The sequence below is a fragment of the Nannospalax galili genome, unplaced genomic scaffold (genome assembly GCF_000622305.1).
Source record: "Nannospalax galili isolate Female #2095 unplaced genomic scaffold, S.galili_v1.0 scaffold591, whole genome shotgun sequence".
Taxonomy (NCBI): domain Eukaryota; kingdom Metazoa; phylum Chordata; class Mammalia; order Rodentia; family Spalacidae; genus Nannospalax; species Nannospalax galili.
This window is the reverse complement of record NW_008330926.1, coordinates 4,288,615-4,316,000: the sequence shown is the minus strand read 5'-3', so window position 1 is coordinate 4,316,000 and position 27,386 is coordinate 4,288,615. Positions and strand designations below refer to the sequence as shown.

The following is a 27,386-nucleotide window of genomic DNA, read 5'->3' as shown; positions in this document are numbered from 1 at the left end:
GGGTTCTGCAATTCAAACCCGGATCTTCTACAAGAACAACCAGTGTTCTTAACCACTGAGCCATCACTCCAGCCCCTTAAATTTTTTTTTTTTTTTTTAATTTATTTATTTACTTATTTTTGGTGTTTTTGAGACAGGGTCTCCCTGTAGCACCAGCTGGCCAGGAACTCAGAGATCTGCCTGCCTCTGCCTCCCAAGTGCTGGGACTAAAGGCGTTTGCCACCACGCCCAGCTAAATTTTTAAAATTGTTTTATTTTTGAGACAGGGTTTCACTATGTAGCCCTGGTTGGACTGGAACTCACTATGTAGACCAGGCTGGCCTTGAACTCACAGAGATCCACCCATTTCTACCTCCGTCTGCCTGTGGGTATTTGTATACTTTCACTTGCAGGAAGGACTACTTTGTGGAGTCAGCCTCATTCCACCCTAATGTGGGTTCCAGTCGGACTTGCACTGCTTGGTATCAAGCACCTTTACCTGCTGAGCCATCTTGTCAGCCCAAAAAGTAACAAGTTGTTTAGAGGGAGGACTAAACTTAACGTAGACCCCTTGTTGGGTTTCCATTTTGGGTGAAATCAAATTTCTGGATATCAAGTGCTAAAAACGGAATGTTTAGTTTCTTGGTTGCCATTTCATAGTGTTGTATTGATTCTCTACATCTGTGGATCTTTGTTGGTTCTGACCTGTTTAGAACAGGGTTTTCTGACTCAGTCTGGAGCTATCTTAAGAATAGATCAGCCGGGCATGGTGGCGCACGCCTGTAGTCCCAGCACTTGGGAGGCAGAGGCTGGCGGATCTCTGTGAGTTCAAGTCCAGCCTGGTCTACATAGTGAGTTCCAGGACAGCTGAGGCTACAGGGAGACCCTGCTTCAAAAAGACAAAAAAAAAAAAAGAATAGATCACTGACAGTAGTAGCATTTTGTCTCGGTATATCTTTTATTTCCTTCAAGTATTCAGTACACTTTAAGATGAAAAATGTTGATGAAAATTGTATTTATAAACACCTATTGCTGGAGTTGGGAGAGATGGCTCAGCAATTAAGAGGACTGGCTACCATTGCAGAGGATCTGGGTTCAGTTCCCAACAGTCAGATGGTGGCTAACAACCATCCATTATTCCAGGTTCACAGGATCCAACACCCTCTAATGATGTCTGCTGGCATTGCAGGATGGGGCACACTTAAGTGCAGGCAACACATATGCATAAAATAAATAAAATACTGAAGTAACCCGAACACCTATTGTTACCGTTGGTGAGGAAGTTTAGATAATATACATATGTCTAACTAGCCTTGCCACACTTATTTTTTTTTATTAATTTATACTTACATATATTTTGATCATAACTACCCCTCCCATTCCCTCTGGAACCCTCCTTTCCAACATTTCTCATTCACTTGTCTCCTCCTTAAATGTGTTTTTGTCATTGCCTACTTTGTTTCAGTTAGTTTCATAGTTGGCCCTGGCTGGCCTGGAACTTGGAATATAGTTAGGCTGTCCTCAAACTCAAAAAGATTCACCTGTCTCTGCCTCCCAAGTACTAAGATTAAAGGTGTATACCACCATGCCTACCTGCATTATCTACTTTTTAACAATAACACTTCGTACCTAGAAATAATGGGGAATGAGAGTAAAACGTGAATCCTTCCAGGAAAGAGAAATTTTAATCCAGATTTTGAAAGTCTGTAAGAGATAGTGACTGCCAGATAGAAGGTAAAACCTGCCATTCATGAACTTGTGTCTACCCGTCCTCACCTGCTGGTTCTAGGTGTCAGCCTAGTCCAATGAGTAGTTTGTAGCTTAAGGAAAATTTCAAGACCTCTTTCTTTTCACTTAAAGAAACTGAAGAAAGTAATCTGTCTTGTTCTAAAAATGAGGATCAGTGTCCTATTGAATTATGTTGCCTTCTATACCAAAATCATTTCCAATTAATATTGTTAAACATTTATATCTTGCAGCCACAAGTATATGGCTATGATGACTTACAGATGCTTCAGACAAGATTTCCATTGGTGAGTATGTGGGATACAGATTTGGAAAAGAACGTTAAAATTAATGTTGGAGCCAGTTGTTGTGCATGCCTGTAATCACATGGGACATGGAGACAGGAAGACCAGGAGTTAAAAACATTCCTAAGGGGCTAGAGACATGGCTCAGCAGTTATAAGTACTTGTTGTTCTTGCAGAGGACCTGGGTTTGGTTCCTAGCACTCACATAGCTACTCATAACCATCTATAATTCCAGTCCTAGGGAATCCCATGGCCTCTTCAGCCTTCACATGGTGAACTTACATGTAGGCAAAACACTTATATACATAAAATAAAAATTTTTAAATTGGGCTGGAGAGATGGCTCAGCAGTTAAGAGCACTGACTGCTTTTCCAGAGGACCAGGGATTTATCACTCTTGACTGCCCCCACAACCCGCGCCCCCCCCCCATGTTGGTGTTAATAGGCATATGTGTAGTCATACTCAGCTTTTTAAAAACATGGATGCCAGAGATGTGACCGCAGATTCTCATGCTTATCCAGTAAGCACTTTTACCAGCTGAGCCATCTCTCCATCCCCACACTCAACGTCTTAAGCACTTTTAAATAACAGAAAGAACCACCTCTTTCCTCAAAATTTGCTATAAGTCTTTCGAAGGTTGAGCATCTTTTTGGTCTGAACCTTGATGTGTTTCCAGCAAGCATACCTTGCCTGGCTCTACTCATGGCTAGGCAGGGCAGGGGCGATAGTATATGCAAAAGTAATTGGAGTTTATGCTAACTCTAACCTGTTTAGTCAGTAACTGGGTAAACTGCAGTACTTGAACATTCTTCTGCTTCCTCTGTCTTTTGGTTTTCATGCTTGGGGAGTAGATAGAATTTAATCTCTGTTCTTTTGGTTCTAGGATTACTACAGTATCCCGTTTCCTACACCCACCACTCCACTGACTGGGAGGGATGGTAGCCTGGCCAGCAACCCTTACTCTGGTAGGATTGGGATTGGGGCTGAACAGGGAAATATATTGGGATTGGAAGTAGAAATTAGTAGTAAGAAAGACTCCTGTTCGTGTCATGTTAAGCCTTTTTTTGGCCGAAGTGTGATTTTTTTATATGAATGTGATGAATCAGGCTTGACAGATTCAACGTCCTGTTAAAGATGGGAATGTGGCATCTTTTTATTTATTTATTTTGAGACAGCGTTTCCCTGTAGCCCCAGTTGGACTAGAATGCACTATGTAGACCAGGCTGGTCTGGATTGCCGAGAGATCTGCCTGCCTCTACCTCCCGAGTGCTAGGATTAAAGGTGGGCAGCACCTCTACTGGCTGTCTTTCTCATTTACATTTTACTTTCTATTTTCTCCCTATTTCCAAGCACTGTGGTTTTTGTTGTTTTGTGTTTGTGTGTTTGTGTTTGTTTTGTGGTTCTGGATATTGAATATAGAACCTCATACATGCTAAACACAAGCTCTAGCACTGAACTATTTTATATTCCCAGTTAACTTGTTTGATCTTATTCTCCACCTTTTCCCAAGAAGTATGATGGTTGAATTGACTTTCTATACTCCTCTTTGCCACTGTACCCTATACACAGTAGCAGTCTCATTGCATTGCTTAGGTTTGTTGTTTGGTTTTGTTTTTGGTGGTGGTGATGGTGGTTTTTAAGCCCCTGGAGGAGCAAAGGATAGGAAAAAGGGGTAAGATGGAGGTGAAAGAAAGCAAGCTGGCAGAAAGTCATGAGAGCCTCATTGTACACTGTTCAGCTAGCCTTTCCTTTCACAGGTGACCTCACCAAGTTTGGCCGTGGGGATGCCTCCTCTCCAGCCCCAGCCACAACCTTGGCCCAACCCCAGCAGAACCAGACGCAGACTCACCATACCACGCAGCAGACATTCCTGAACCCGGCGCTGCCTCCTGGCTACAGTTACACCAGCCTGCCATACTACACAGGGGTCCCAGGCCTCCCCAGCACCTTCCAGTATGGGCCTGCTGTGTTTCCTGTAAGTAACTGACTGTCACTCATTATGGTGAAGGATCCTAGCTATGGACACTATCCTTAGCAGTCTTCAAGACTGAATGACTATTCAGTAATAAATGAGGAACAACTTCTACCTTTGGCCTGTTTCTGGCTGGGAAGAGGGAATATGGAATTACAATTAGAACAGGGATTGCTTCATTTTAGGATCATGATCCACATCTTGCTGGCTTGTTCTTTCCCCATTACCATTGCCTTTTTCTTCCAAATGTGATCCTACCTCTTGACTTCACAGGTAAATTCTGAAAATCAGCGTATTAGTTACTTTTGTTGCTGTGATGAAATGCCATGACCAAAAGTAACTTACAAAAGAGTTTATTTTAGTTACGTTTACAGTTCCAGAGGGAGAGTCCATAATGTCAGGTAAAGGATGGTAGATGGCAGGAGTGGGAAACTGGCTGACTACATTTTCATCCACATACAGGAAAACAGAGACCAGAAAGTGGCAGAGGCTATAATTCCTCAAAGCCTGACCCAGTGACACATTCCTCCAGCAGGGAGGCTCCACCTCCTAAAGGTTCTATAACCTCCCCAAACATCGCCACCAACTGGGGACCAAGTGTTCAGATACATGAGCCTATTGGGGGGACATTACTCATTGACATCACAATTAGTAAGAATCTCATTTTCGCTATTAAAACTTTGGTCAGCCTACCTTAGGATATGTATCCAACTAAACATTTAGTTCTTGGATTAGGACAAGTGGGACAAATGGTATCTGTTGCTGTTTCATTGTGTTTCTGTCCCTTTTGTTCTTCAGGTGGCTCCTACCTCTTCCAAGCAGCATGGTGTGAATGTCAGTGTGAATGCCTCGGCCACCCCTTTCCAACAGCCAAGTGGATATGGGTCTCATGGATATAACACTGGTAAGTTCCCTTTGGCCCTGGCTGATTGGTCTGTGTGGGATATTACTAGTTTGGAGAAAGACTTGGTGCTTGAGAAAGTAGGTCAGTGAGGGTCTGTTAGTCTTTACATGATTATCATTGCTTGGTTGATTTAGGTGTCTGAAAACAGAAGCAGCTTGATGCTAGGACATGTGTCCACTACTCATGGTGGGAATGCTCAAAGTCATGTGTTAGCTAATTAAAATAAGTTGGCGGACCTGAGGTTTGGGTAAGAAGTAAGACAGAGGCCCCAAGATTTCACCGTAGTGTCAATGAATGCAAATGGCAGTATGGATGGTATTGGCAGTATAAGATTGCTGAAGACTTAAATGCTTTTATACCTAACAGACATAATACAACTTCCTGTTTCCCTCTTCCTCATAACAATAACATACATAATAGATTTGACCTTTTTTTTTTTTTTAATACTACTAATTTTGTTACATGACTCCCTTTTTATTCCCTAACTAGAAGACCTACGATGTGGCAAGAAATGAGTAGGCAGGACTACTCATAGAGAGAATTAAACCCTTAGGTTTCTTCACTTGTATGGCTAGTCTTCGTGTAAAGTCTTTTTGCACATCTGATAGCAGAGAGTGAAGTGTAGGGATCCTCTGGATACATGACTGATAGCCTAGTTCTATTTCTGACATCTGTGCCCCACTTCTGGAAGATGAAATGAGAAAAATACTTTGTTTGTGGGGGTTTTTTGGTGGGATTTTTTTTTTTTTTTTCCAGTTGGTTTTTATTTTTTAAGACAAGATCTCTCTGTGGCCCAAGCTTGCCTCAAACTTTTGGCGATCTTCCTGCCTCTACCTCTTTACTAGGATTATAGGCGTGTGCCACACCAAACCTACTTCCATGTAATTTTTTTTAGTGACTTTTAGGTGGGTTTGGGGAGGTAGTTGTTGCAAATGCCAGGGGTTGGTTAGACTTGAGAATTATCTTTAAAAGCCTGCAGCTGATTACAGTTTCATGGGCTTAAGAGGGAGCAGTGTATGTTCTTCATCCTTGTGTGGGCTCTGGGTGGGTAAATGCCCAAGGTTTTCAGTAATTAGAAGACTTGAATGCAGAAAACAATAAATGGGTTTAGATATTGATAGCAAGATGGAACTTTGAATTGAGTTATATGGCTTTAAGAGTGGGTCATAATAAAAAAAATTTTTAAATCTTGATCTTTGAGATTTAAAACCCATATCTACTCTTCTCACTGAACAAGGCCTATCTTAATCCTTTTGACTTGGAGTGGCTTCATCCCAACACTTAACGTTAGGTTTAAAGCCCTAGTTAGCTGTCCCATTAAAGCATATCAAAAGGAATGTGATTGAGTTGGGCATGGTGGCACATGCCTTTGATCCCAGCACTTGGGAGGCAGAGGCAGGTGGATCTCTGAGTTCGAGACCAGCCTGGTCGACATAGTGAGTTCCAGGACAGCTGGGGCTACAGGGAGACCCTGTTTCAAAAAAGTCAAAAAAAAAAAAAGAAAAGAAAAGAAAAGAAAAAGGAATGTAATTGATAGTATGAGTTGGAATCTGATTTTAAAAATTCTTATTTCCCTTAAGATTTCAGAAATTGGTTATAGCAGCCTTTTGAGAACCCCCAGTTCACAACCCCACAGAGGGCTCTTGTCATTCTACTCCTCATCAACCTCTAAATTCATTTATTTTTATGTATTTGATTCCTTTTAGGAAGAAAATATCCACCCCCTTACAAGCATTTCTGGACGGCTGAGAGCTAATTTGGCCCAAGCCTGGGGGCTGTGTTTTGTGTGTGTGTATAAATTTGCACTGAAGTCTTGTTTCAGAAACCAGACCACTGAGGAGAGCCTGCTGAGCTGAGGCCATGGCTTGGGGAAATGAGTTGGTGGATACCTTCTGGGCTTTTGAACTTGCCCCTCCCCATTTCCCTCTCCCCCATGTGTCTGACCCTGTCTTACCCATTTCGAGTTCAAGCGGTGCAGCACCTCCGAAGCATCAATGCACACACCTGCTGTTGCTTTTGATTTCTGGAAGGCATGTAGTTCCAACTTGTAACAAAAATATTTGTAGTCTTCAATAAACTGTGGTATTTCTTTAGCTAACTCTGCGTTCTTTCCGTGCATGTCTTTCTGGACACTAGGAGCCAATGTTGTGTTGTGAATAAAGGGTGGAGGGTGGCCTTCTCAATCAATCCCTAGTGTAGCTAAAGAACTGTTAGTATTTTAGCACAGTGGCTTTTAATTTGGGGGGAAGGAAAATAGCCTCAGGTTTCAGCCTGTTGATTGGTTGGTAAAGCTATTTATAAATAAAAACAAAACTGATTTCCCATGCTTTTATGTCTTTACTTTTTCATGTAGATCATCCTCCTTGCCTTTGACATGGCAATGGTGAAAGGCAAAAGAGATGATGTCAAAAGCTGTTGTTTAGGGAAGTATCTTCAGGCTTAATTTCTAAATCTGGTTCCCGAAGGCTAACTAGCTGATTGAGATAGGATCAAGTCATTAGTGATCCACCTGGTTGATGACTCAGGCTTTGAGAAAACTGTGCTAGCCTGAAACATTGTTCTTAGTCCTTTGATGGCTTTTTAGAGATTGTGAATTTTGCACTTGTGGGTGTAAGCCAAAGATGTATGGGAGAGGTTTGGTCAGGCATCCTAACTGGGAATTCTTAATCCCATTCACTAACCAGTACACTGTCAGCCCTTGTTTATAAAGTTAACGTGAGACCAGCCGCTTTGGTTAATTGGAAATGAAAATATTCAACTTCCTTTTCTAGTTCCCACTCCTCTGGTCTGTCAAGTGCGACCACTTTCCGGGGGACTGCCAAACTAATCAAGTCAGGCTCTTGTTTCTTCTCCCTACCACCCACATTGTTCTGTAATGATTTTATCACTGTTTGGGAGTTGGGGGAGGCAAGGCAGGTGAAACTGGAAGAAAAGTAGGAGGTAACTTGGGAATAACTCCTGATGCTTAGGGAAACCAATGCCTGCTGTTTTCTAGATTTTCTAATGCTTCCATGGAGGACGACATGGTATTCTTTTCTCTGAATTTCTAGTCCCTTCAACCTTAGAACTTGAAGCCTCTGAACTAAGAGCTGTTTTTTAGGTAAAAAAGAAATGAGATAGAGGTATGTTAGAAGTAAATTTCTTCCTACTACCCAGCTTGAGGATTTAGTCATTTTTCCCATCCTATGTAACAACCTAGCTTCACTTGGCAGAGGTTACCAAGCAAGCTATGTGCACCTTGATAAGTCATTGCCTCCTTGGGTTTGTCTTTAAAATGTTCTATCTTTATCCTGCTCATCTCACCTTCCTTGGCAACCTTTCTGCACAAACCTCACTAGCTTCAGCCTTTTTCATAACTGAACTTAAAAGTTATGCCCTGCTTTGTGTTTTGTCAGGCATCTGGGTTTGAAAAGGGAAAGGAAAAAATATCATTACCTCCTTAAGAGTTAGCTGAATTTACAGTTCTTTGTTTACTTTGTGCCTTCAAAGTATGTAGTTGAGACTTTGGAGATGGGGAAGTATTTTCTCCTGCTTTAGTCCTATAGTCCTGTTCTTTTTCTTAGATTGTGTGTGCGCCTTCCTGGCACTTTGGATTTAGAATGTGGGAGGGTTTTCAGGTTAAAATGTTATTTTTCTTTGTCTCTCTCTGCCCCACCCCCACTCCCTTCTTGTGCTAGGGATCAAATTCTGGGCCTCATGCTCATTAGAAAAGCACTCTACCACTGAGCTAAATCTCAAACCCCCACAGAATCTATTGGAATATTCTAAAGTGACTGTGAATCTAATGCTTGAAGGCTGCCTTTGTTCTAGGCCTTGGCTGGGAGGGTTTGGATTCTGGAATTTAATGGAGACTACTGTTGGATTGTGGGTAAATGGAGGATGCCTTGTGATTTTACCATTAATGTATTGATTATATATATTTAAAAAAAAACTCCCATCGAGGACTTCTAAAGTAAAAGAACGTATGCATTTCTGAGGGCAAGGGTCCAAGAGCAGAGCAGTGTAGTTTTTGTGGTTTCATCTTTATCTTCACAGAAACTAATAACATCTTTTAAAAAAAATTGTGCATTAAATGTCGAGTTAAATTAACCATTTTTCACATTTTTTGCTTACAATGTCTAGTGAGAATACTAGATTGTCCTATGGCTTTTCCTGTCTTGATATTATCCTATATCCCAGGAAGGAAGAGTATGTATATTTCAGCTTTAAGAAGAACACATTAAAACAGGTTTTGCTAGTATAAATTCCTTAAAACTGCTAGTAAGGGAGTTTTTCAACAGGAAACATGAATTAGGATATAGGTTCACTTTTTTTTTTTTTTTATGGAGAAGTTTAACTGAAAATGGCATTGTTTTTATGTACCATATAGGTTATAAGAGATGGCCTACCCCTTCCTATGTCCTCCCCATACCCCCACACTGCTTAAATTACAAAAATGGAAATTCATCTTGTTCTAGTCCTTTAAATCACAAGAATCTTTGCAACCAGAGAAGTGAAACAGAGTGAACTAGGCTTTGAGAATAAGCGCTCTGGGGAGCTCAACTGGACTACTCTAAGACTTACAATGTGGAAGTGTGGATTTTAAGCCCAAAAGTGTCTCTGCAGAACAGAAAGAGCCAGACTACCCAAGTCTTAAAAGGGCAAGGGCACAACTGAATGGAGTTTGGGCAGGTTGATTTACAGTGTTAAGTTTATTATATCCTGTTTAGCTTTGAAATCGTGCTGGTGATTTTCTTATATTCCTTTGCTTCGTTCAAAAAGCAGCTCACCTCACACATGTATTCCACATACGATACCTAGGAAGGGCAAAAGAATCCTTCAGCAACCTTTGTATCATGTACTCAGCATCTCAGAACTGACTTAAAGGTGGAAAAACATACAAAGATCCCCTTGCAAGTGTCAATAGCTAGAAAGGCTATAGACATGTCTTTGTCCCAGGAACAGAGACCAGGCAGCTAGCAGACCTAATCCTCTCTGTTTCCTCCTCCCCCAGGTGTATCAGTCACCTCCAGTAACACGGGCGTGCCAGATATCTCGGGTTCTGTGTACTCCAAAACCCAGGTAGGTGCCTGGTTCTGGATGAAAGTAGCAAGAGCTAGATACAGAGAAGTTAAGAGTTACGAGTCTATAACCAGGAGTGGGAATGAGGAAGAAGGTAACCCAGGGCCCAAGTGAAGCAATGGTTACTGAGTTATCTGCAGTTATATGTGTTGTTGCCATTACCATAGACAGTTTGCTATAAAGTATTAGGAATTTAGGGAGAGTATTTCATAGCCTTCACCTTCCATACTCAAGATAACTCAGTATGTATTCATTTATTTTGAACTATCTAAGAATTTTAATACCTACTTAACTCAGAGACAGGGATGCCCAGACTAGCCAGCAAATTGCCCTATATTCACATGCAAGATAAACATTCACAAAATACATCTTCTATTTTGTTTTGTTGTGAGACAAGGTCTCTCTGTAGACCAGGCTGGCCTTGACCTCACAGTTCCACTTGCATCTGCCTCCCCAGTGCTGGGAGGTGCGTGCCACCACACACCTGGCTGCAGTGTAAGATTTTATGACGTCCTTTCACATTCTTCTTGATCCTACAAGGGATCAGCGGCATCTCTTTTATTATGAGGAAACTGAGGCTAGGAGAGTAATTTGTCTAGGATTATGATGCTATTAAAGGGTAGAGTTGGAGCAGAGATTTGAATATCTTCAAAACTTAGATATGCTGTTGCTTCTTGGTGTGCTTCTGAGGATAGGGGAGCTTGGGTCCAGAAGCTCCCAGGATTCTTTTGCTGATCCCTTTTACTCTTTCTCCTCCTGTCCTGGGATAGCAGTCCTTTGAAAAACAAGGGTTTCATTCCGGTACTCCTGCTGCCTCCTTCAACTTGCCTTCAGCCCTAGGAAGTGGAGGGCCCATCAATCCGGCCACAGCTGCTGCCTATCCTCCTGCCCCCTTTATGCATATTCTGACCCCCCATCAGCAGCCGCATTCCCAGATCCTTCACCATCACCTGCAGCAGGATGGCCAGGTAATAGCCCTTCACCCCTCTCTCCTTTCCCTTCCTCTTCCTTCCTATCCCTTAAAACTGCCTCCCTTTTCCTTTTCTTAACCTTCCTTACCACCACCTTCACCCAATCCTCACCAGTGCCAGCCAGGGGCACACAGCACATACAGACACAAGCGCACATAACACGAGCTGCTGGCAAAGCAAATGTGAGAGGATGGGCCAGATTGAAATCCTTTTGCCCACTTCCTTTGGTACCTTTCTCAACCTCCCATGGCACAGTTGTCCTCATTCCATCAGACCTGGGTCACACCTTCCCTTTTAACCTCCCCCAGCCTTCCCCCTTCCCTGACATTATAGCTTTCCCTTCTAATGGTGGAATTCTATTGTCAAAGTTTGTCCCTTTATTTTCCATATATCCTGGTTCTGCCTCAGCTACCATATTTGCAGATGATTCTCTGTTGCCAGCGCCAGCAGGAGGAGCAGGTAATGAAACTGAATGATGATATGCTTGAACCCACTCCTTTTTAGTCCCCATTTCACCTCCACGGCCTCAGATGACCTGAAAAGACTATGCAGTCACAAAACGGGATACACAAACAGAAACACATTGCTGAGCTCTCTGGCCTCCCCATCCTCTCTCTCTTCCTTCTCCCTTCAACACCCTCTTTATCTTTCTACCCTTCCCCAACTCTGGAAAACACTTGGTTACCAGAATGGAAAAAACTCTTGGGGCAGCATCTGGAGCCTGAAGCCTCAGGTTCTCTCCTGCCTTGTCTGAATTGGGTTCACAACTGATGTGTGGTGGTGGGTGGATCTGCTGGGTAGTATAAGAAACCTCTCAAGATTTCTAATATAGTTGGTTGGGCAACTAGAATAAGGGCTTGTTCTCAAAAACAGCTTTCCATATTGAGGCATTCATGGAGGTCAGTGAATCACTTTGTAATCACTCACCTTGAAAAGGCCATAATTCCCATAGTTGCCTTTTTTCAGACCAGGGCGGTGGGTAATGTGGATGACAGGTGAAGACTAAAAGAACTAACTCACCATCTTATCACCAAAGTTACCTTGTTCACTTTTCATTTATCCTCTACTTAAAAGTCAAAAATGTTGCCTTGTAAGAGAGGCTATGGAGACCAAATTTTCTGTGGTTGAAAAGTAAACTTCATTGTAAGTTCTAAGAAAAGGAAATTAGAGAGTATGACTGTTTGCACATCTCCACTTGAAGATGTTACAGATTGGTCCCACTAACTAGACACCTTTTTCCTCCTCCATCACCTTCCCATTCCCCTGCAGACGGGCAGCGGGCAACGTAGCCAGACCAGCTCCATCCCGCAGAAGCCCCAGACCAACAAGTCTGCCTACAACAGCTACAGCTGGGGGGCCAACTGAGGCCCTGACCCTCTACTCCCGGTCCCATCTTCTGAGAGGGCTTCTCAGCCTGAAAACTATGGAAACAGCATCAAAGAGAGAAAAGAATGTGGGGCAATTCCGCTGCTCCCCACCCCCAGCGGCCCACCCCACGCCTCAGCTTCATGTCTGTCCCATTCCCATACATCCCACCCTGTTGTATGTATTATAGGATTTGTATTTTCTCCTTTTTTCCCTCCCTTTCCTCTTCCTCCTTCCTCTTTGCATTCAAGATTATGAATCTTTGCTGTGGGCCCTGCTTTTTCTTCACTTCCTCCTGTTCACCCTGGTGGTGTATGGGTGAGGTGGGAAGGGGGACCTCCCCCCCCCAATATATATCAGCCCAACAGCCCTAAGTCTCCTTTATTATTAGGAAAACCAAACAACACAAAAATGGTGTCATGACTATGAGCAGCATTGTCAGATGAATTAGTTGAAGTGTTTTTTTTTTTTTTCCTGCTTTTTCTTCACTTCCTCCTGTTCACCCTGGTGGTGTATGGGTGAGGTGGGAAGGGGGACCTCCCCCCCCCAATATATATCAGCCCAACAGCCCTAAGTCTCCTTTATTATTAGGAAAACCAAACAACACAAAAATGGTGTCATGACTATGAGCAGCATTGTCAGATGAATTAGTTGAAGTGTTTTTTTTTTTTTTGTACTGTGTTACCTCAACCTTCAGCCTCTGCCCATTCTTGCTCCGTCTAGGATATCCTCACTCTCGTCGATGATCAGCTTGGTGAATAAGTATTACCGTACCAACTGGGCCTCCTCTAGCAGACTCGAAGGCCGTGGAATAAAGTGAAATCTTTGCCCTTTAAGAACTCCTCTGACCTTAATGTACTAATACTGTGCCCCTGAGGGGATTCCTTTTCCTTCATGCCCAAGACTGGAAAGAACCACTACAAATCATTTCTTCCAGAAACTGCCACATCTACAGCAAGTTTCAGGCAGTAATGGGGGAAGGAGATAGAGGTTGGATGGAAAAGGGAGATTAAGAAGGAGCTAAGAACATTCCACAGAAAAAGGACTTTTGGGGAGTCTTAAGGATCACTTAAGAGGATCCAAAGACAAGTCTGAGGCCAACATTTGCTGTTGGCTGGTAAACTTTAAAAGCTTGGACCAGTCCAATCTTTTGGTAGAAGCAGACTACTGTAGTTCCTGTTGCCTGAAGTTTTACTTGGTTTTGCTTATTGTTGTTTCAAGACAGGGTCTATGTAGCCCTTGCTGGCTTGGCATTCACTAGACCAGGCTGGTCTTGATCCACCCGCCTTTGCATCCTGAGTGCTGGGACTAAAGGAATGAGCCACTGCTCCTGGCCTTCCCTGAGTGTTTTAACATGGTTTGGAAAGGGGAGCCTTGTAGTGCAAGACGTGGGGCGGGGACAGGATGCAATGAAAGGCTTTGCATTATTTTGTAGAAAAGGGGCTTTTTCTTTTTAAGAGACTGGGACCTACCGTGTTGCCCAGGTTCCAAGAGATTCTACTAAAACCTTCCAAATATTTCAGAACTGCAGGCACCATTCTTGGCTTGGGGGCGGGGAGTGTTAAAAGTCCACATTCTCTGTTCCTTTCCGGGAAGCTTTCCTTCCCTAGCTAGCTACAAATCTTACCTCGTTTGTTGCAGTCTTTAAAAAGTTTAAAAGAATGATTTGGCTTTTAGTTTAAAAGATTTAGGCCGTGCGTGGAGCGCATGCCTGTAGTCCCAGCACTTGGGAGGCGGATCTCCGAGTTCAAGGCCAGCTTGGTCTACGTAGTTCCAGGACAGCTGGGGCTACAGGGAGACCCTGCTTCAAAAAGACCAAAAAAAAAAAAAAAGCCGAAGCGATTCCTAGCATCCCAAGTCATTGTAGTAGTTGGGAAATTGTGCTTCACAGCTTGGTACGCGGCTTTGCCCAACCTCTAGTGTTGACGTCACCTACGTCAATCTAGAAACGGGCACGGAGGTACTTTCCCCCCGGGCTGGCTAGGACTGGCGGTAGGGCTGCCCTCTGGCGGCTGCCCGCGGCGCTCTAAAGTCGAACCTGGAAGCACCTCACGGCGGAGCAGGCGGGAGAATGCTCTAGAGGGATTGGAAAGCGGGGAATTCGGCACGCCCACCCTCACACGACACTGAAAGGTAGCGGAAAGAGCGCTCCGACCACTTCCTCCTCCGGGTTATAATACTTTTACGACAATGTCGCGTCGCTGCGTACTTTCCGGCAGCATGCATTGACCCGTCGGGTTCCGGCAGCATAGTGTAGGCTGTCCCTTGATGCCCATGGGCTGCAGGAGAGGTTCAAAGGTTCCAGTCCCACTACGGGAATGAGTGTCTTTGACTTTTTCCGGGGGTTTTTCGGCTTCTCTGGACCTCGGAGGTGAGAGTAGTTCTGGGCTGATCTAAGGAGGGGTGTTGGGGAAGCTTGACCCCCTTCATTGTAGTTTTGTAAAACTTCCCCTCCCGCCCCCTTCAGCTGCTATGGGGAAAACAGATCGCGACTCACCCCGCCACAGTGACCAAAGCGGTCGTTAAGAGGAAAGATACAGCAGCCTAAACCCCTCCAGCCTAGGGTGATGATGCCACAGGGACTTGGGCGGAGAAGACAATGGGGGTCTGGGACAGAGGACAGTGAGCAAGTGAGCTGGACCTTGCGCGATAGGGAGGGGCTGTGGACACCAACAAAAAAAAAAAAAAACCTGGGGAGGTTGGGAGGTGAGGACAGACTGATGGAAACAGAACAGTACAAAACCCAAGTAGCTCCATCTGCGTTGATTGGATTTGGGAGGCAGTCCTCCAGTGTTTTCTCAGCTTGCCAGACCCCTCCTCTTGTCCCATTTTGCTGCCTAGGGTTGATTTTATAGTTTAAACAGTGGTTTTAAGATTTTAGTGGTTTATCTGCCTCCGCCCTCAGTCACAGAGATCCCTTTTTTGGAGGGATGACTCGAGATGAAAATGAGGATGATGAAGAGGAGGAAGAAGGAGCCACGTGGGGCCGTGGGAGCTGGAGGTTTGATGGTTCTCAACCTTCGGAGGAATTTGGCTTCAGCTTCAGCCCAGGAGGAGGGATGCGATTCCGCGACCACCTTGGTTTTGATGATCTAGTACGGGATTTCAATAGCATCTTCAGCGAGATGGAGGCCTGGACCTTGCCTTCCCACCCTCCTGGTGTGTGGATTTCCCTTGGGGAGAACCTGTGTTTTTTCTAGTTGGGCTGGTTGGTGAAATAAGCCTGCAGAGTAGTTAGGGAATGGAAAATATGAAAAGACTGATGAAGGCCGGGCATGGTGGCATATGCTGCAGGGAGACCCTGTCTCAAAAAGACCAAAAAAAAAAAAAAGTGATGATTTCAGAAAGATTTAGAATGTCTTGAGTACCCCACCCCCTACCCCCAGCATCCACCTGCCACCTTTCTGCAGAACTTCTAGGTCCTGAGTCAGAAACTGGTGAAAGACTTCGAGAGGGGCAGACGCTTCGGGACTCGATGCTTAAATACCCAGATAGTCACCAGCCCAGGATCTTTGCGGGGATCCTGGAAGGTGATGCAAGAACGGAATCCCCCAAACCAGATTGGGAGTCCCAGGGACCTTTTCATAGGGTGAGTACTCCACCTGGGCCTGAAGTAAGCAACTCTGAGAGACCATTAAAGTACAACTAGAATTCTTACTGGATTCTGATAGGCTTGGGTTGGAATTCTAGCTCTTCAATTAATGCATTTACCTGGTTTTACTTTTTGTTTTGGGCTTTTTGTTGCAGTAACAGTACTTAGGAAAAATAGAATCCATGGGAAAATAGAAATCCTTTTTTTTTTTTTTTTGCCTTTTTGAAACTGGGTCTCCCTGTAGCCCCAGCTGGCCCTGAACTTGCTATATAGACCTGCCTCTGCCTCCTGAGTGCTGGGATTAAAGGTGGGTGCCAGCATGCACAGGTAGAAATTCTTAATTTCTATTTTGGGCTTTTTATTGCTGTTTTTACAATACTTGGGGTAAAATTCAAAGGAAAATAGGAATTCTTTCACAGTGGCTGATCTGGCTTCTTGGTTAAGGAAGGATTGTTGGAGAGGTCAGAAAGGTATTTCAGGAGAGCTTTTGGTTAGAAGTATATATAAAACGAAGGAGTAGATACATAAAGCTATCTGAATGGAAGTATTTCTGGGGAAAGGGTTTTGAAACTAGGGAGTAGTTTGGGGTCTCTGACCTTTTTAGGTTTCAAATTGAAGGTATCTTTTCACCTACTGTATATGGCTTCTTCGACAGTTTGATGATATATGGCCTGTGACTCCCCATCCTAGAGCCAGAGAGGACAATGGTGAGTCTAGCAGGAGGACACCATAGGCTGTTCTCTCTCAGAAGTTTCTACCTGTGACACTTGTCCCTTTTTAATTTTTTTTCCCTTCAACTGCCTCCTGGCTCTTCATTTCTATGCCCTTCCAGATCTTGACTCCCAAGTTTCCCAGGAGGGTCTTGGCCCAGTTCTTCAGCCCCAGCCCAAATCCTATTTCAAGAGCATCTCTGTGACCAAGATCACTAAGCCAGATGGGGTGAGTTGAGAGAGAAGAGTAAAGAAACTATAGCCAAAGAATACTCTGGAAAGGGGCCTGTATAAAAAAATACTGAACTCGACTTTAGTGATGTTAGGAACATGTTGGGGGCTTCTCTTTATAGATAGTGGAGGAGCACCGCACTGTGGTGGACAGTGAGGGCTGGAGGGAGACCACGGTAACCCGTCAAGAAGCAGATGGCAGTCCCAGAAGTGGTAAGTTGAGAGTATGAATCAAAAGGGCCCATCTCTTAACTCCTTGGGGAAAGGATACTCTTACCTTTGATCCTTTTTCTAGATCTTGTTTAATCTATTTATATGGATGACTTTCTTCCTTAGACCTCGACTTACCAAGACCTCCAGCTCTGGATGATGCCTTTTCCATCCTGGATTTACTCCTAGGACGTTGGTTTCGGTCCCGGTAGCTTTTTAACTTTCAGAAGTATTCAGATCCTTTCCACTCCCCCACCCATTGTCGGTTGCCAATAAGCATAGCTTTTTCTGTCACCCCAAGCATCTTGAGTATGTAAAACAATGAATTGAGGTCTGTCTGTCATTTACCAAAACTGACCAATAAAACCTTTATTTATGCTAATGGCCTTGTTCCTGGTTTTGTTTAGGCTCTTTCACTTTCCAGATCCATCTAGGGCTTCCGGAATACCTTGGTTTATGGCAATCTTTTCTTTTTTTTAAATTTTATTTGTGTATATGGTGTACATACCATGTCCCTGCACTGCAGTGAATGTGTAGAAGTCAAAGGAACTTGTGGGAGTTGTTTCTTCTTCCACCATGTGGGTTCTAAGAATCAAGCTCAGGTCCTAAGGCTTGGCAGCAGGGATCTTTACCCACTGAGCCATCTCTTCAGCACTTTTTTTAAAAAAATTTTGTTCTATTTCCAGAACCAGATTTAATCATTGAGAGAAGAAAATGGTTTTATTACTGAGGAAATAGCTAGAGATAATTCCAGTAACATTTATTTATATCGGTTGCCAGAAGTGTGTATATAAAAGCAAATCCTGAGTCCATCACTCTCGAGTCCAGCCTTAGAAAACAAGAAAAATGAGGAGGAACCCAATAGAGGGATGGTTTTCGAAGCCCTTGTCAAGAAATTCCAATGGAGTCTCATATGATCATTTGAAAACTGCCCTGTTCTGACTTTTTTCTAGTTCCCTGTCTAGAACTTGTAATGCTAATTACTCTTGCCTTTACTTCTTCACATCTCCTATTAACCAGTCAAGGACTTTCTTTTGCCCCTAGAGATAAGAGTTATGCAATTTGGGAGTCTTTTAGATAGACCCACTGAAGGGGTACTCCAATTGCCTCACCCTGCGTCCCGTCCCTGTTCAGTGTGGAAGAAGCCAGAGCGGTCTGCGTCCCTATTTCCTATTGGCAATTTGGGTAACCTCTTCAGAGGATGGTGTGATAAGAATAGGAGGGTAGGAATTGGCTAGACAGTTAGGGTAAAAAGACTCTAAAGAAAAGTAGCCAGTTTCTTGGCTAAAACTCACAATGTCCTTGGGCCTCTTAGCAACATACTCTGTTCCAAAGGCCAAAAATGTCAAAAGTATTTGGGAGTTTTTATCTAATCCTTAAAAGATTTTAGGGTTACCTCTTCAGAGGGGGGAATGTTAGAGTAGCCAAAACCCCCATTTAAAAAAAAAGAAGAGAGTACATGAAGTTACCAGAAAAAAGTGATGGGGAGATATGGGAGGAGTTGGAGGGGAGGGAGTGGGCATGGATTTGAGCAAAACACCTTATATACATGTATGAAATTCTCAATAAATTTTTTTTTTTTTAAGTAAGATAGAAGCTGGGTGTGGTGGAGACACCTTTAATCCCAGCACTCTGGAGGCAGAGGCAGGTGGATCTCTGTGAGTTCAGGGCCAGCCTTGTCTACATAGCAAGTTGCAGGCCAGCTGGGGCTACAGGAAGACTGTCTGAAAAAGGCCAAAAACCAAAAGAAAAGAAGCCCTGGAGGGTGAGCATGTGATATACATAGTATACAACAATGTGATATACACAGTATACAACAAAGTATGTGATATATATAGGTGAAGGCAGAGCAAAGAAATTCAAAAGAATTTTGTACAATGACACACACCAATAAACACACCAAGAAGAAAATCAAAAAAAGAAAAAAGTAAGATGAGCTTCTTTGAGTATAACACCACTGAACAGTTCATGAAGTATTTGCAGTGTGTGGGCAAATATTTCTTTATTGGCTTTATTTAGAGGAAAAAAAGCCCCCAAAACATGGGGCTAGAGAGATAGCTCAGTTGTTAAGAGCCCTGGCTGGAGTACTTGCTGCTCTTTCAGAGGACCAGAGCTCAGTTCCTAACACCCACATTGAATGGCTCATAACCACCTATAACTCCAGATTGAGGGGCTCTGAAACAGCAAAATGAACTTCAGTGGTAGCACACATGTGCAAAATGCCTATCATTTGAGCACGAATGGCAGTTACGAAGATCGTGATTTCTAGACCACCCTCTACTGTGTGGAGAAATGCTTAGTGCCCAAGGAGCCAGGAGGCCATCCAGATACCTTAGAACTGAAGTTGGATGGTTATGAACCACCATGTGGGTGCTGGGAACCAAACCTGGGTCCTAATTGTTCTTTACTGCTGAACCATTTCTTCAGCCCCAGAAACCCTATTTTTATTTTTTCTTAAACTTCAAAGACATTTTTATTTTATGTGTATGCGTGTATTGCTGGCATGTAGGTAAGTGCACCCTTGTCATGCAATGCCCAGGGAGGTCAAAGACTGTCGGATCCCCTGGAACTGGAGTTACAGACAGTTGTTAGCTGCCATGTGGGTGCTAGGATTCAAACCCAGGTCTTCTGCAAGAACAGCCAGTGTTCTTAACCGCTGAGCCATCTCTCTAGCCCCCCCCTTTTTTTTTTGAGACAGGGTCTCCCTGTAGCCCCAGATGGCCTGGAACAAACTATGTAGACCAGGCTGGCCTTTAACTCACAGTGATCCACCTGCCTCTGCCTCCCAAGCGCTGGGATTAAAGGTGTGTGCCACCATGCCTGGCCACAGCCCCTATTTTTAAATATATATAGTTTGGCACTATGATTAGGAATGACAGGTTTTGCACATTTATTTACCTATGGCCTCAGAAAAAAGCACATTGAAATTTTTTTAAGGTACACTATAAAAATCAAGGACAAATGATGGCAGTTTAAAAACAAAACTGTCTGCTGCTTCCCTGGGCCTGCACGACCCGCAGGCCTCTCTCTGGGTAAGTCTATTGCGCCCTCTGCACCTTGACTCCCCCAGCCTCATTCACCCTTCCATCTCCCCTGCCCATCTCTCCTCCTAACTCTAAAGAGATAGATGTTCTGCCAAGGGTGTTGTGACGCCTTTAATCCCAGCACTCGGGAGGCAGAGGCAGGCGGATCTCTGTGAGTTCAAGGCCAGTCTGGTCTACATAGTGAGTTCCAGGTCAGCTGGGACTACAGGGAGACCCTGTCTCAAAAAAAAAAAAAAAAGAAAAAAAAGAAATGTCAAATACCCTAATGACTCATTCCCAGGCACCAGGCTCTCTTCCTAGATCAACCTTGTATAAGGTTTTACAGGACCTTGGCCATCAACCCAGCAAGCCTGCTGCCAGATGAGGACTCAGAGGAACCCCTGCATGACTGCATTGAGGAGACTGACCTGATCCAATCTACTGGACTGGATTTGATTGATGTCCCACTGCCAGAGGCAAATGAGGTACTGTACATGGATAGAAACAGCTTCACCCAAAATAACATCAGGTATGCTGGGGCTGCAGTCCAATGGGGAAAAAGACAAAGCCATCACTGTGTATACCAACAGCTAGTATGCATTTGCCATCACTCATGTGCATAGGGCACTGTATCAGGAGAGAGGGCTCCTTCCAAAAAGACTCCACTGAGGCACAAGGAATAAGAACTGTGGGGTGGGGGGTATGGCTGGAGAGATAGCTCAGCGGTTAAGAGCACTGGCTGTTCTTGCAGAAGACCCGGGTTTGAATCCTAGCTTCACATGACAGCTAACAACTGTCCGTAACTCCAGTTTCAGGGGATCCAATGACCTCTTCTGTCCTCTGTGGGCATTGAATGACACAGGTGCACTTACATGCATGCAGACAATACATACATACGTATAAAATAAAAAGAATAAAATAAAATAAAAATAAATAAAAAGGACAGTGGATCTGGCTGCTTGGGAGATGGCCCTGGAACCGGTGGGGGCCCTCCAGGACCTGGTCATATTGCCAAAACTAAGCCTGCCTCACAAGTCTGCCTACACACCAAAAGAAAAAAACAAAACAAAACATGAATAATGTTCCCCTAGCTAGACTATATCGCCAAAGCCTACCTGTGCCCAGGTAAACTTAAAAAAAAAGTACCTGAAGGAATACATGCCCATGACACTATGCCCAGGGAACAGTGAAAACTGGACTTTACTGAGACTAAACCAACTGGCTTCAGGTACAAGTATCTTTTGGTTTTCATAGACACATTTTCTAAATGGTGGGAAAGCTTATCCCACCTGGACTGAGATAGCCTCCTTAGTGACAAAGAAACTACTCCAAAAATTAGTTCCTAGGTTTAGATTGCCCCTCACCTTGGGGTCCAAAAAGGGCTTCATGGCCAAACCTCTCAAAATGTGACCAAGGCATTAAATATCAATTGAAAGTTACACTATGTCTGTAGGCTATAGAGGTCAGGATAGGTAGAAAGAATAAACAGAACCTCAAAGGAGACCTTAACCAAATTGGTTGTAATAACAGATGAAAGTTGGGCCAACCTCCTTCCCTTAGCCCTACTCGGAGCTAGGTGTGCTCCATACCAGGAAGGATTACTAATCACTCCCTCTTCAAATCATTACAGACTGCAACAGGCCCAGAGGGCCATCTGCCAGATGGTCCGAGGAGCTGGTGTCCAGTCTGCCTCAAAAGGAGTCCACAAATTCCAGTCCAGTGACTTGATATGGGACAGGAGCATCCCAACTCAAACTCTGGAACCATCCTGGAAGGGCCTGTATCCTGTGATCCTTACTACACCTACAACAGTGAAAGCAGCTGGGATCTCCCCATGGATCCATCACACACACTCAGTTAAAGAAAACTACAAAAGAAACCAGAAAATAGACTGTCACTCAGACCTTCAACCCTTTAAAGACTGACAGGAGCTCCCTGATTGTTACAACTGTACTATGGCTTCTTTTCCTGCTAGGGGAATTACTCAAAAAAAAAAAATACTAAAAATGGTAAAGTCCTTGCAACTGTGACTATTGGACAATAGTCCCAGTTACCCTGACCCAAAGCCCTAAAACAGGCCTAAATGTACATCCTCTAACCAGTTCGGGGATCCAGGAGGAGGGGGTTAGGGTCCTACTCATGGCCCTGACAGTTGGACCTTGTCTGATCAATTACCTGAGTAGCTATATTAGACAACGAGTAAATACAGTAAAAATCATGGTCCTAAGAAAACAATATAATCTCCTGGATTAGTCTAAGATTTGACTCATGCCCATAGAACCAGTGGGGAATGTAATAGGGCACTTTCTTGACCATAGCTATGTCATGTTAAAGTGTAGGCTAACTCATGCCACGTGTGGTGGTGCATGCCTTTAATCCCAGCACTCGGGAGGCAGAGGCAGGCAGATCTCTGGGAGTTCCTCGCCAGCCTGATCTACATAGTGAGTTCCAGGCCAGCTGGGGCTACAGGGAGACCCTGTCTCAAACACACACACACACACAAAAAAAAAAAAAAAAAAAAAGTTTAGGCTAATTCTAGTCTCTGAAATTATCAGGCAGTTGGCCCAGGATATGGGAACACATGTCAGCTGGACCCTGGTTGTCTTGGGAACAGGTCAGACTATCCCAGAATGTACCTGCTAACTGCAGATTTATGGCTTCCGTAGGTTATGCTTGGCTTGCTTCTACAAAATAGTAATTGTTACTCAATAGAATAGAAACTCCCACCTGTAAGCTTGGGAACTTAAGATTTTCACCCCTGGTTATGGTTTTTCTATATAAGCTTACCCTAGAGATGGCTCGGTGCTATACACTTGGGTTCCTGACACTCTTACTCGCCCTGGCCAGTAATGACTTTCATTTGGCAAAACTTTGTCTGAGTGGTGTTCTCTGGTGAAGCACCCCACAACAATGTTTTCTGCTGTTTATGTTTTCATACTTTTGGTTACTTGGGAAATTGTCAGCAAAGTCAAGGTCCATTTAAATATTTGTGCTAAAGTCTTTTAAATGACTGCTTTGTAAACAACTATTTTAAAGTGATTTTAGTGCATTTAATGTGCCATGCATACACAGCTACGACCTGAACTTTATATATTATACCAAAGTTTACAGAATTAAAGGCTTGTAGTGGCATCAAAGTGACAGGTAAGTGCTGTTTCCAACAATTCAGATGAGAACCTACCATTTAGGCAATCTTGCTCTTTGATGGCGGGTTAGAATTAGCCAGGTAAAATTCAGGAAGAGTTCATCAGGGTCCTAGGCTGTTGGAGTCACATCACTGAGAGAGACTAATCTGGCAGGCCAGTGCTTGTGATCACTCATGAGGGGAGACAAGACAAGGAAATTTCTGGAGGACGCTCTGCTGAGGAGGCAAAAGAGACAGATGTGAGAAACATCCCAACATATCTTCCTTTTGTCTTACCAATGGGCATCTGTCTTCAACAAAGACACTCCTACACTGTATCCTAACCCACTGAGATCACTTTGCTCTATAGACCCTGTAAAAGACACATCTGATATTTTCTCTGCACTTGAGCCTAGCCTGAATATAAACAGGAACATGGAGGAAATGACCTCCAGAGGAAAGTATTCACTTTAAAGCAATTTACAATTGTAAAAAGTAAGATAATGGTCTGAAGTACTTTATGTGCAGGCTTTCTTTCTCCAAGAGACAAACCAGACTTGCACAGGGAGCGCTGTACTGAAGCAGCACTTCAGCTGCCCTCAGCCTAGACACCTGTCTCCCTATTCACAGGTAGCCTTTCACAGGTGAGCAACCTTTCCCGGCTTACCTTGAGGACCCAGATTATGCAAAGGCCTCCCAGTCTTCCCTTGAGTACATCCTACCTCTTGCCGTTGTAGAAGATAGGTAATGACCAGATTCAGAGCCCCACCCAGGTACATACCACTTTTTTCTTACTTACAAGATTTGAGGGCTGGAGAGATGGCTCAGCAGTTAAGAACATTGCTTGTTCTTCCAGAAGACCGGGGTTTGAATCCCAGCACCCACATGGCACCTAACAACTATCCGTAACTCCAGTTCCAGGGGATCAGTCTCTTCTGTCCCCCACGGGCATTGCATGACACAGGTGCACTTACCTACATGCAGGCAATACACACATACATATAAAATAAAAATAATAAATAAAATATCTTTTTAAAAAAAGATTTGAGACAAATAACAGCTGAACTTAGAAATTTTTCAGAAGACCTGGACAAATATGTCCAAGTCTTCCAGGGAATTCCCAATCCTTTGAGTTCGCCTAGAAGCATGCAATGTCACTCCTGGATCAGACTCTGCCCCTCACTGAAAAGACTTTATAAGCTGCTGAAGGACACAAGGATCGTATGTATGAAATGACTACTGAGACCCCCATAACAGGTGAGGTGCAACTCTAGAAACCCAGTTTTTAATGTGGAGACAAGCAATCCCACAGGAGCCCCACTGGAGCCCCAACTGTCTCCCTGGGGACTGGAGCTAGAAATACTTTGAGTTATGTATCTTAGAGGGGCTCTGGAGGATTTGCTGTAAGTCATTAAATGATATCAAATTATCTCAGGTTACTTAGGGCTCCTAAGAGACACCCTCAGTCTTTTAGAAAGGCTGAGAGAGGTTTTGACTAAACATATGAAATAGTCCCTGCCTGTGTGGAAGGTGAACTGATCCTAATAGATCATTATTTATAACTCAATGTGCCCCGGACATCCGGAGGAAATTTCAAAAGATTCCTGTTTTGGATTTTGAACATACCTTAGACAACTTCCTTAAAACTGCTTCTAAGGGTCCAGGTGTGGTGGCACATGCCTTTAATCCAGCACCCAAGAAGCAGAGGCCTACTTAGTGAGCTCCAGGTCAGCTGGGGCTAAGGGAGACCCTGTCTCAAAAAGACCAAAAAAATAAAACAACCCAAAACAAATAAACAACCCCCCCAACCTGCTATTAAGATCTTTTATAATTGAGATTAGGAGGAAATTTTAAAAGAACAAAACAGGAGGAAAATGATGGCCCTGTGACCGCAGTGTGGAAAGTCAATCAGAAGCTAAGTCCCCAGGAGAAAAGAAAAATGGCTTCTGCCTGCTTTTATTATGGGCAAAGGGCCACTTCAAACAAGAATGCCCCCAAAGAAATAAAAAGGCCTTTCGGCAATGTTCTATCTGCAAAGGCCACCACTGCAGGTCTCAGTGCAGGCAGAGCAGAGGGCTCCAGTGAATGAGGCCCTTGTGATGATTCAAGGAACAGCAAGAGAATCGAAGGGGCTCAGGACATCCCTCTGCAGGCCCCACAACTCAGGTGATTATATCTGAACAGGAGCCTTGGGTAACAACAGTTGTAGATAGGAAATCTACCGTTTCCCTTGTAGAGATTGGAAGTTAGTCTATCAGTTCTTCCTTCAAATCCTGCCTGCCCTATACTACTCATCAGCTTATAATAAAAGGGGTATAAAAAAGCCCCTCACCAGAACCTTTCCCAAACCCTATGCTGTGCATGGGAGAACTTTTCCTTCACCAATTCCTTTTTTTTTTTTGGTCTTTTTGAGACAGGGTCTCCCTGTAGCCCCAGCTGTCCTGGAACTCACTATGTAGACCAGGCTGGCCTTGAACTCACAGAGATCCGCCTGCCTCTGCCTCCCAAGTGCTAGGATTAAAGGCATGTACCACCATGCCCAGCCTTTTTTTTTTGGCTTTTTTGTAGCTCCGGCTGGCCTGAAACTTGCTGTGTAGACCAGGCTGGCCTTGAACTCACAGAGATCCGCCTGCCCCTCTGCCTCCCAAGTGCTTGGGACTACAGGCATGTGCCACCACACCTAGCTTAATTCCTTCTTTTTATTTTTTTATTTTTTATTTATTTATTTTTTGGTCTTTTGACACAGGGTCTCTCTGTAGCCCCAGCTGTCCTGGAACTTACTATGTAGACCAGGGTGGCCTTGAACTCACAGAGATCCGCCTGCTTCTGCCTCCCAAGTGCTGGGATCAAAGGCGTGCGCCACTATGCCTGGCAATTCCTTCTTTTTAAAGAGAGATTTATTTTTATTACTGTGTGTGTGTGTGTGTATGTATGTATGTATGTATGTGAGTGCAGGTACCTGCAGAGGCCAGAGAGGCTGTTGGCTCCTCTGGAGCTGGAGTTTAGGTAATTGTGAACTGCCTGATCTCAGGTCCTTTGCAAGAGCAGCAAGTGTTTTTAACCACTGGACTATCTCTGTAACCCCCATCCATTCCTTCCTAGTCATGCCTGAGAGAGAAGCTGGAGAGATGGTTCAGTGATTAAGAGGACCTACTTCTCTTGCAGAACACCCGAGCTTGGTTCCCAGCACCCACATTAGGTGCCTCACAACCACCTGTAACTCCAGCTCCATGGAGATCCAACGCCTCCGACCCTTGGCAAGTACCTGTACCCATGTACATACACACACACACACACACACACACACACACACACACACACACAGCCATTCACACAATTAAAACTAAAAATAAATTTTAAAAAACAAAACAGAACATCCAACTCCTTTGCTTGGTAGAGATAGCCTAGTCTGCTTGCACATTACTATTATTTCTTGTTGTTTTCTTTTAAAAAAAAGTATGTGTATGCATACAAGCCATAATGCACATACAGAGGTCAGAGGACAGCTTTGTGAAGTTGGTTATCTCACTCATTCTAGGATGGAGCTGAGGTCACCAAGCTTGTGTGGTAGGGTCCCTTTACCCACTCACCATCTCACCAGCACCACACTATGGTTCTTATCACCTCAGGGCAAACTCTCTTTACTCTTGGTGGAAGCAGACATAAGCCCAGAGGTCTGGGCAATATAAGAAATGCCTACCGAGCCATTACAGCTATGCCAACCCAAATTCATCTTAAAGACTCCAGTTTTTCTTCTGATTCGGAGGCAATACCCTCTACAGCCACAGGTCCTTAAGAGATTAACAATAGCCAATAATCTGAAATCTCAGGGTCTTCTAAAAACCTGCAGTAGCCCATGCAACACCCCATAATAGGGTTAGAAACCTAATGGGGAATGGAGGTTAGTGCAGAATTGTTGCCTGCCTACTGTTGAGGCTTTGGTACCCATCCGTCTTGTAGCCCAATTGCTACACGCTGTTGGCTCTAATTCTTGAAGGAACTAAAAATTTCTCAGTTCCAGACTTAAATGATGCCTTCTTGTGCACTTTGCTGCACCCTGACTCCAATATCTTTTTGTCTTTGAGGATCTGTCAGATGCAGTTGCTCAGCTGACTTGGGCAAGTGCTCTTCTGTTGCATGGCAAGTTCCTTGAATTGAAACTTTCCACCCTGGAGGGAAGCTAATAAGATTCAGGAAGTTCTAAAGGGAAGTTC

The 27,386-nt window shown here is 43.9% G+C and overlaps 2 protein-coding genes and 1 non-coding gene across 37 annotated transcripts in view; all 3 read left to right on the top strand.

Annotated features, from left to right (window-relative positions):
- Ubap2l (ubiquitin associated protein 2 like) overlaps positions 1–13,136 on the top strand; it is a 55,615-nt gene extending 42,479 nt beyond the window's left edge. For 8 of the 34 annotated variants that reach the window (XM_008855022.3, XM_008855008.3, XM_008854981.3 and 5 more), the window contains 5 exons: positions 1,959–2,012; positions 2,893–2,974; positions 3,767–3,984; positions 4,780–4,885; positions 6,592–6,984. In XM_008855022.3, the coding sequence (XP_008853244.1) occupies positions 1,959–2,012; positions 2,893–2,974; positions 3,767–3,984; positions 4,780–4,885; positions 6,592–6,641 (510 nt within the window). In that variant the 3' untranslated portion in view covers positions 6,642–6,984. Of the gene's footprint in view, positions 1–1,958; positions 2,013–2,892; positions 2,975–3,766; positions 3,985–4,779; positions 4,886–6,591; positions 6,985–9,878; positions 9,947–10,716; positions 10,915–11,325; positions 11,377–12,186; positions 12,747–13,005 lie in introns of those variants that run through there. The other 26 variants (XM_008854907.3, XM_008854819.3, XM_029557315.1 and 23 more) reach the window with 12 other exon arrangements.
- On the top strand, positions 2,687–2,818 carry LOC115068062. Its single transcript, XR_003847450.1, has one exon. It is a non-coding gene; the product is annotated as a small nucleolar RNA SNORA58 (small nucleolar RNA).
- A 1,336-nt stretch (positions 13,137–14,472) lies between the features above and the next one.
- Positions 14,473–17,407, top strand: Hax1 (HCLS1 associated protein X-1). 2 transcript variants are annotated; one of them, XM_008854798.3, is made up of 7 exons: positions 14,473–14,653; positions 15,188–15,441; positions 15,693–15,871; positions 16,530–16,581; positions 16,707–16,813; positions 16,938–17,028; positions 17,152–17,407. In XM_008854798.3, exons 1-7 carry the CDS (start codon positions 14,601–14,603, stop codon positions 17,235–17,237), a joined length of 822 nt encoding a protein of 273 aa, XP_008853020.1. In that variant the 5' UTR covers positions 14,473–14,600; the 3' UTR covers positions 17,238–17,407. The 2 variants fall into 2 exon arrangements, with proteins under 2 accessions (XP_008853020.1, XP_008853028.1); XM_008854806.3 differs by having other exon boundaries at positions 14,503–14,653; positions 15,211–15,441.
- The last annotated feature ends 9,979 nt before the right edge of the window (positions 17,408–27,386 follow it).

What these genes read in the sequence shown, in the direction of transcription:
- Hax1 (XM_008854798.3), top strand. Translation starts at nt 14,601, where the DNA reads ATGAGTGTCTTTGACTTTTTCCGGGGGTTTTTCGGCTTCTCTGGACCT. An exon ending in TAGAGCCAGAGAGGACAATG is followed by an intron (nt 16,582 to 16,706) that starts GTGAGTCTAGCA and finishes ATGCCCTTCCAG; the next exon opens with ATCTTGACTCCCAAGTTTCC. An exon ending in AGATGGCAGTCCCAGAAGTG is followed by an intron (nt 17,029 to 17,151) that starts GTAAGTTGAGAG and finishes TTTCTTCCTTAG; the next exon opens with ACCTCGACTTACCAAGACCT.